This window comes from Equus caballus, chromosome 22, assembly GCF_041296265.1.
Source record: "Equus caballus isolate H_3958 breed thoroughbred chromosome 22, TB-T2T, whole genome shotgun sequence".
Taxonomy (NCBI): domain Eukaryota; kingdom Metazoa; phylum Chordata; class Mammalia; order Perissodactyla; family Equidae; genus Equus; species Equus caballus.
Genome location: NC_091705.1, coordinates 28,877,630 through 28,885,793, shown reverse-complemented (window position 1 = coordinate 28,885,793; position 8,164 = coordinate 28,877,630). Strand labels below are relative to the sequence as shown.

Genomic DNA, 8,164 nt, shown 5'->3' with positions numbered 1-8,164 from the left:
TCCCGACTCGAGTCAGGTTCTAAGTGCTGAACCCGGATCTTTACGCTCCTGAGCTTTAGCCCCTTGGGGAAAGGGCCAGGGAGGAGGCGGACTTTGAGCCACGAAGTTTTCCCGGAGTACACGGGTCATCCACGCGGACCACACGAGACCAGAGCTTACCTATAAGGACTGAGGTACGCCCCCTGGGCGCTCAGGGAGTAAAGATCACAATCTGCTGCATATGCATGAGGGGACCATGGGCCCTTGATGTGGGACTGCCCAGGCTGCGCCTGATAAAAAAATTCTTCGGACTTGAAGACTTCGGAGCCCCCAGAGTTCTGCACACATACGCATAAAGTCTTCAAAGGGTCATCTGGCACGGATATTGAAGGGACGTTGGAGGAGAGATACTCCAATTTGGGTCATATGATCAGGCTTCTGCCTTAGGCAGCCCAATCCCAGGAGGGGTCCTCGGCCGGCTCGACTAGAAGACGAAGGGGGCGTCACCCCGGCTTCCTGCGGCGTCGGTGGCGAGCTGAGGTGGAGGCAGGCTGCGGCAGCGAGGGCGACAGTGGCGGCGGCGCCATGGCAGGGCTCGCAGGTACCGTGGCAACGGCCTCCTGGGGCGGGATGAGAGGCCCTCAATGCGGCCACGCCGCCATGTTGTCCCTTTGGGGTCACCTTAGGCGTCGCCCGGTCCTTCTCTGGGGTTTTCCTTCCGCGCACCCTGGGCGCCAGCCCTGTCCGGTGTCACGTGATTGCCCTATTTGGCCCCAGCCTGGGCCTAGGGGGTCCCTTCCCGCCCCGAGGGCGGGTCACTGGACTGCTGGGTTCTGGTTCTGGCCTCCAAGGTCAGCGCTCGCCTGTCTGCTCCTGGGATGGGGTAGGCAGAGCCGGGGAGCGCGTGACTGGGGGGCGCGCCCACCCCACTGCGGCCCCGGGGACCCTGGCAGGGGGCCTAGCTTCTGAGAGGCCTGTCACTCTGTTTCCTCCACTTGAGTTGCACTAAATCAGAAGGGGCATGCGGGAGAGGGGAGACAAGGGTGTCCCGCCCCGGGCCCCGCTTTGGTGTCTGGGCTGATAGGTTGACGCTGTGCTCTGGGGCGCGGGTGCTTTTTAGTCTTGCTAACTTTACATCAAGTCTGGATACCCATTGCCTTTCCTCCAGTATACATGGGGAGTGGCCCTCAAGGGCAGCTGAAGGAACGGAATGCCTGGCACACTAATGGCCTGGAAAGAAGTATGGGGGATGGGAGACAGTTGCTTTTCCCTCCCTCCTTCCAAACCTTCTTTAATTTCCTTCCAGGCCTCCGTGTCCCTTTTCAACGCTAAATGTTGGGACAGACTGGGGTCTGTCCTAGGAAAGAAATGGTCTTTCTGTTTATAGGTCTGGATTGTGTTTTATCCCTTTCAGGGAACTGGTGTGTTGGGGACAGCTTCTGTTTGCCCTGCCTGACATGGTTCAACCATCCTCTCAGCCTTCTGGACGGCAACACCAAAGCCAGGACCAAAAAAAAAAAAAAAAACGTTCCAAGCTTAAGTGCTAATGCCAGGTGTTAGATCTTGTTTATTTGTTTTAAATCAGAGACTAATTAATGTCAAGCAAATCTGTTAAAAGAATCCGAGCCCTGGTCAGTTTCCAGTGACCAGATCAATTCCATCTCTTAAATTGGTCTTGTTAGAATTGTTGCCAAAACAGTTTAACCTTTTATCTGTAATATGTTGTTTCAAAGAGGAATCTGGAAGTCTGGGTTTGGCTGTCTTTTTTTGTTGTTGATCTCTTATCTTTGCAACATATGCATTCGATTTCAAGCCTGTCACTGTGTGATGTACCAAGGACCATGTGTTGCCTGCCTCTCTGACTTCCTGTTTTACGAATGCTCAGGAATCTGGATCCTGCTGGGATATGGGCCCTGTGGGAGGGAAACGGGGAGGAGCAGGTGGGGGGGGGGGGGAGGTGAACAGGATCATTCCCAGAAAAGATGGTGACATGTCTCTGGGGCATATAGAGGAAGTCAGAGGTCACCAGGGAAAATGAGACTGTTAGACTAATGTTTTGTGTGTCTGTGTGCAGACGTTTAAATCTCTGGGGGTAAAACTAACTGCAAATTCAGAGTCTCACTTTAGGGTGCCAGCTCCTGAGTAGATACAAGCTTGAAAATAGATATCTAGCAAATGGCTCACAGCAAACCAACTCTCTTCCAAACCACGTGTAATAGGCTGTTGCTGTCCTGCACCTGAAGCTCAAGAAACTTGTCCTTCTGCCCCTTCCTTCAATCACAATCCAAATACTCCACAGATAGAGGTAACAGTGTCACATAGCACCCCACACCTCTGAAAGTCATGGTATCTACACCCCCTGGGGACTTAACTTCAACTGATTAGGCTAGGAAACTAACATCCCTCATGGGGCATTAGTCCCAAGGGTGTCACCTGTTGCTGGAATCCCACAAAGCCATTCCCATCCCCTCACAATCATCAGTTCTATCCTTGGCCTTGTGGGGGCAAAGTTCTGTGGGGGTGGTAAAGACAGTTTAGGGAAAGGGGAGGCCTGTGGACATTTCACCCTGTAGACTAAGGTCTTTGCAATAAAACTCGCCATTTTCAGTTCCTCCCAGAATAAAATGTTTTGATGGTATTGCTTCTGGAAAAAATTTTATAACCAAGATGTGTTTGGACCGGACTTTTAGGCATCACACAGGAATAGAAAGTGAACACATTCCTTCTGTATTCTCTTGTGGGTTGTGTTTGCTGCCAGAACATGGGGACGAAAGGGAGGAGTGGACATTGCACATTCACGCCCACCCAAGCAGGTGCAGGCCACCAGCACAGCCCTTGCCTGGAAGTCCGTCATCACCGTGCCGTGCTCAGAGCCCTGCTGATGGATGGATGGAGGAAACCCCACAGATGGGCTTTGCCAAGATCTTTTGGAAAGACCTTGGGCTGCCAGCAGCCGCCTGCCTTTTAAAGGGGGCACAAGAGGCTAAGAGGGGCCTACTGTGTCCAGAGTAGCCAGACCCTTTCATGCTGCTTTGGCTTGTCTCCCTGAACCCAGCTGCCTTGTAACTGGGTTGAGGTTAGAGCATCTGGGGTGGTGGGACTGTGGGCACACCCTTCGAAGGCTCTGAGGGGGAGGGGCAGCCTTCATTGAGAACACGTCGAAATATGTTCATGGTTCTGTGGGTTTAGTATAGAAAACCACAGATACTCCCAGTCTTGAGGCCTGCCAAGATAGGGGCTTCAGAAGGGAGGTGTGGGCATTGCCTGCTGATGAGTTAGCCTGGGGCAGGAGGAGAGCTGCCTTACCTTCAGGCTGTGATAGGAGCTGGGGGGACCCAACCCAAGGAAGATGGAGTCTTGGATTGCACATCCCCACCCCAGTCCCAGTGAGTCCTGATTGCCATTTTGATGGCAGAATATTTCTAGTATGTTGGGGTTTACTGGATCTTAGCAGCCCTTTTACAGAGGGGAACTGAAAGTGATGGGTAGGAGGTGACCTGGCCAGGTTCCCTGGGCTGTTTGATGCCATAGCCAATACCGGAACTGAGGTCTGCACCCTCCATCCCCATGATTCTCTGCTAAACTGAAGTTATAGGTGCCTCTAGGGGTGCTGGTGGTTGGGCTAAGAAATGTAAGGGGCTTGCTTAGGGGAGGGAAACATCATCAGGCTCAAGGGGCAAGGTGCTTTGTGCTCCGGAACTGTTTGTGACAGCCGTGACTAAGGGATTTGAGGAAGTGGCAGAAAGAGAGATTTATGGCCCTCCAGCTCCCCTTGGTGTTGACCCAGGAACAGGTGTGTAGTGACAGGGACACATAAAGCCAGAGACAAGGCTAAACAGGCGGCAGAGCCATTTGGTGAGGCAGTCAGCTGACTCCACGTAAAAGGAGCCCTGACTCACTGAGGAGTGGGAGAGGGGAGAGAAGTCGGGAGCCGAGCAGCCAGCCCACCCGCCCACCCTGACATGGCAGGGGAGAGCCCAGGGTCAGGGACCTGGTAAGCACCCCTAAGAATATGGAGGCTAATGCTGAGAAGAGAAGAGAATCTGATCCTGGGGAGAGTGAGCTGGACACAGGTTCCTGAGGGTGGGGGAGGAGACCCTGGAGAGTAGCAAGGCCAGGCAGGATGCCTTTGTAGGCCTCATGGTAGAGGTTGTAGGGCCTGGAGGTATGAGCCGGGTCGGGGAGGCACCACACACCTCTTATCCCATACTCATTGTCCAAGGCAGTGCCCACCCTGCCCAGTGCTCATTTCCTGGGGGCTCCTGGATAGAGATAAGACTGTTCTGAAGTCCTGATCAGCCCCTGGGTCCCTAGTATCCCATTTTGAGGGCTACTCCCACCTTTTCCAGTGATTACCTGCCAAGGCTCCTTATCCCAGTACTAGTGAAGGCACCCACTCCCTCCTGGGGGGAAAGTGGTCCCTTCTTCCCAGAGCACAAGTGAAGCTGTGAGCCTTTCTCTTTGAGGAGGGAGAAGTGGTCCTTTATCTCAGGACAGTGTTGAGATGGAAGTGGGTTTGTGAGGGTCCCAGTCTATTCCTATTTTATTGCCTCCCCTCCTCTCGCTAGTGTTGTGCCCACTCCACAACGGGCACGTCAGCCCAGTCTCAGAAGTATGTGTCGAAGCCGCAAGAGAAATCACAAGAGACAACTTTTTGGTGCGCCTCCACTGCCCCGCAGGGTCCTGGGACACTGTGCGAGACAGGGGAGGTACTGGTTTTTTATTTTTTGTAGAGGTGGTCCCTGTCCTCCAGGAGCTTACAATCTAGCTGGGGAGACACAACTAATGCACACTTATACAATCAGTACAATTAGCGATTACCACAACATTGACCACAATTGCGTGAGACCAGGGAAAAGCAAGATCAGTGAGGGGCTGGGGGCTCGGAGAAGGTGTTTTAGTAAAGATGGGGTTTGTTTACTGGTTGTATAGGTCCAAATTGAGTGATCCATTTCTTTTGGGTGGGGCGGGCTTGGGAGGCAGTGAGAGGGAGGGGGAATTGAGGGAGCAAAGGCAGCAAGGCTGGAATGCACGTGCTGTAGGCAAGGGACAGTGAGAGGGCCCACTCTGTTTCTTCACCCGCCTCCTCCCTCACCCTCGCCCTCCAGTCCCGCCACACTGGCACGCAGTTGGCGCCTTGTCTGCTGCACCGAGATTCAGGGCTTCGGCTGGTGGTGCTGGAGTGTCCATTCTGCTGGCTGGTGTGGTTGTCTGGATCTCTGTGGTGTGGGGCCTGCTGGCGTGGCCGTGGTTTCCGGGCTGGGATGTTGCTGTCCCAACTTGGTCCAGATAAGAATGCACTGCCTATGCCCAGATCTCAGGGGTCTGCTCCCCCAAACCCCCCTCCTCCCTCTACCCCGCCTGGCAGTGGGACGGGTGCAGAGGGGTTTGGAAAGGTTCTGGTATTGTCATCATTGTCGGTGCTGCTTCTCCGGGGGCCTACCGGCCCCTCACTGACCTTGGCAAGTGCTCCTATGGCGAGGGAGCACAGGGGACCCCCCGTTCCTGCGCGGCACTGGCTCCCATGCTGGTCGAGATGCACAGGAGCACCTGGTGACACGGCCGCCCAGGGCTGGGGGCTGGGGCCTCAGTTGGGGGCTCGCTGCCGGCGCTCTCCCAGCACCTGCCGCCCGGTCCTCGACACGGTGTATGCCAGCTTCTGCAGGGAGTACCTGAACACCTGCGGTGAGAGACCCAGGACCTGCCCTTAGAGGCGAGCCCCCGCAGCGTGTCTGCAGCGCTGCGGTGCCCGCCCCCGCCCCACCCCCTGCCCCGCCCGCCTGTCCGACCAGGAGAGGCGGGCGCGGGCGCAGCTTGTCCACGAGTCAGGGCAGCTGGAGCTTTTCCAACTGTGCTGAAGGCTGCATGGCTGCAAGCTGATTGGACCCACAACTTAGGTATACCTCACTTCTCGCAATGGGCTGTGTCCCTGGAGGATTTCGAAAAGCGAATCCTACCCAGTAAATGCAGCATTCCAGGAACACCTTGAAGGAAATATGCAATTCCTTTGGCAAAGGATTCCTTTAAGAGAATTCTTCCTGCAAGGGGTGCTTTTAGGGTAAACGATTTTGTGGACACAGCGCTTTCTTCTGTTTTATTTCTTTTTACACGAAGCGCTTTGCCTCTATTTGATTTTTTTTTAAATAAAGTGAATTGTCCTTTTTTGGAAGTGCTTTTTTCTCTTCCATTTTTCCTGCAAAGAGCCTTTTCCTCTAATTGTTTTCTTCAAAGCGCTTTTATCCGATTCATTTATCTCTTAGCTCCTTTGTCTAATTTTTTTCTGCAATGCGCTTTTTATCTAATGCATTTTTTTCTGCCAAGTGCTTTTGTCTGTTTTATTTTTCCTGCAATGCGCATTTGCTCTAATTCATTTTTTCCCGCGAATTACTTTTTGTCTAATTAGTTGTGGGGTTTCTTTTTTTGCAAAGTGTTTTTTATTTTTTCTCAGAAGTCCCTTTTTCTAACTTATTTTTCGTCGTCCCCCCAAATTTGTGTGTTTTAGGAAAATTTCCCCGCAATGCGCAGTTTTCTAAGGCGGAAAATTTTCGCTGTGCAAGATGTAAAGTCTCTTTTCGCAAAACAGAAGTGCCCCGCCCCCCTCCTAGGATCGAGTCTGAGTGTAGCGGGTTTTTCTTACCGCGTTGGTCGCTAAGAGTCTCGATGATTGTTCGCGGCTGGCGCCTGCCGCGCCCCAACTCTTTGTTCCCGGCCGGGCGCGGGCGCACTGGGAAGGGTCTGCGCGAGGAGGAGGGCGCAGGGGACGGGCAGAGGCGCGCGGTGCCGGCCGCGGCACTCGGGCAGGCAGGGATGCGGCAATCGGGACAGGAAGGGTCCGGGAAGCGGCAACTGCGACGCGGACTTGCCGGCTCAAGGGGCATGCATTGGGACCCCGCTCCCACCCGGAGCCCAGGCACACTTACCTGCAGCAGCACGCGGAAAATGTACCAGCCGATGATGAGCAGTTCAGCGGAGGCCGCCGCCACTGCCGCCATGGTTCCGGGAGTGGTAGGTGGGTGGTTGAGTGCGAGCGCTGCCAGAGGCCGCCGGTGTGCCGAGGTCCGCTGGTCTCTCGGAGTCCGCTCTTGGGCGCACTGCCGCAGCAGCGGTGGCCGCGCCTTAAGTATCCGCCCGCCACCCAAGTGCGCATGTGCGCTTGGGGGGGGGGGTGGTCCGTGAGGAGGGGTGGCCGGGGGGTGGGGGCGCTCCTCATTCGCCAGGAGAGGAAAAAATAATCCATCTGCTCTTTCCACACCGACCCCCGCCTCCTGAGTTCCATCTTAGCCCCTTTCCAGAAGATTCCGCCGTGCCGGCTTTTGAATTTCAGTGTAAAATGGAGGGGAACTGCAACTTTGAATAGCGCATAGGGCGAGGGTAGGGGTTGTGCGCCTCGTGGTGCGGAACCCCTCTCTCCAAACCCTGGCCTGCAAATTTGAGCCTAGTGTCCAGTGTCGCGCCGGAACCCACCTTGGGCACGACGGAAAACCTGATTTAGAGAGGGATCCTCTGCCCCGCAGAGCGAATAAAGGTGCCCCTTCCAGGAGCCTTGGCTTCATAAGCCTATGGTCAGCATTCCTTTTCTAATGTTCAGTGTGTTGTAGCTCAGGTCCTCTGCTTCACCCGAGTCTCTGAGCGCGTAACCTTTCCCGGATTCCTCGCATCCCGCCTCTTAACGGTTGCTAGATGAGGATCTCCGCCGGTGGCGATTGTACGGAGCTGAGGCAGGGTACTGAGCGCTAGGCGCAAAAGCGGTAGTAGCCGGTATCTACCCTGTGGGAGGGATGCGGGCGTGCCGGATTGGCGCCTTTGTATGCACGGAAGGGATGGGATGAGCTTTCCCGAGAAGTGGTTGGAATGCGCTCTGGGGTAGTTGCTGGACGGGTCATTTGAACCTCTCTTTTCTGCTCCCCTCACCCCAGGCCCTAGTAGGTCTTCAGCCAGCCAGGTTCTTTGTAGCCCTTGCGCTGGGTAGCTGGAGCTTGGAGCAGGGTTTTGCTACGGCCACAAGAGGGTTGTGGCTGCCGCAGCTCCGTTTCCAGGCGCGGCGGGAACACGGGAACATGGTTTGGGAGCGCAGCCTTGGTGCGCCGATGGCCCGCCGCTCAAGATCATCTCTTTCCAGCAAGCTGCCTGGCACAGGGGCCAACTGGCATTTGCCCCTATGTGGATAGAAAATTAATTTTGGTTA

The 8,164-nt window shown here is 54.9% G+C and overlaps 1 protein-coding gene and 1 long non-coding RNA gene across 4 annotated transcripts in view; one reads left to right on the top strand and one right to left on the bottom strand.

Moving 5' to 3' along the window:
• Positions 1-443: 443 nt before the first annotated feature.
• Positions 444-8,164, top strand: part of LOC138915086 (uncharacterized) — a 28,782-nt gene continuing 21,061 nt past the window's right edge. The window contains exon 1 of the long non-coding RNA XR_011431012.1: positions 444-580. This is a non-coding gene — a long non-coding RNA (uncharacterized lncRNA). The remainder of the gene's footprint in view (positions 581-8,164) is intronic.
• On the bottom strand, positions 4,631-8,062 carry NNAT (neuronatin). Of its 3 annotated transcripts, none has more exons than XM_001502326.7 (3): positions 6,900-7,122; positions 5,883-5,963; positions 4,631-5,659 (listed from the first exon to the last, which is right to left on the bottom strand). In XM_001502326.7, the coding sequence occupies exons 1-3, from the start codon at positions 6,969-6,971 to the stop codon at positions 5,567-5,569; spliced, it is 246 nt and encodes an 81-aa protein (XP_001502376.1). In that variant the 5' UTR covers positions 6,972-7,122; the 3' UTR covers positions 4,631-5,566. The 3 variants fall into 3 exon arrangements, with proteins under 3 accessions (XP_001502376.1, XP_023482305.1, XP_001502386.1); XM_023626537.2 differs by having other exon boundaries at positions 5,888-5,963; positions 6,900-7,096; XM_001502336.5 differs by lacking the exon at positions 5,883-5,963 and having other exon boundaries at positions 6,900-8,062.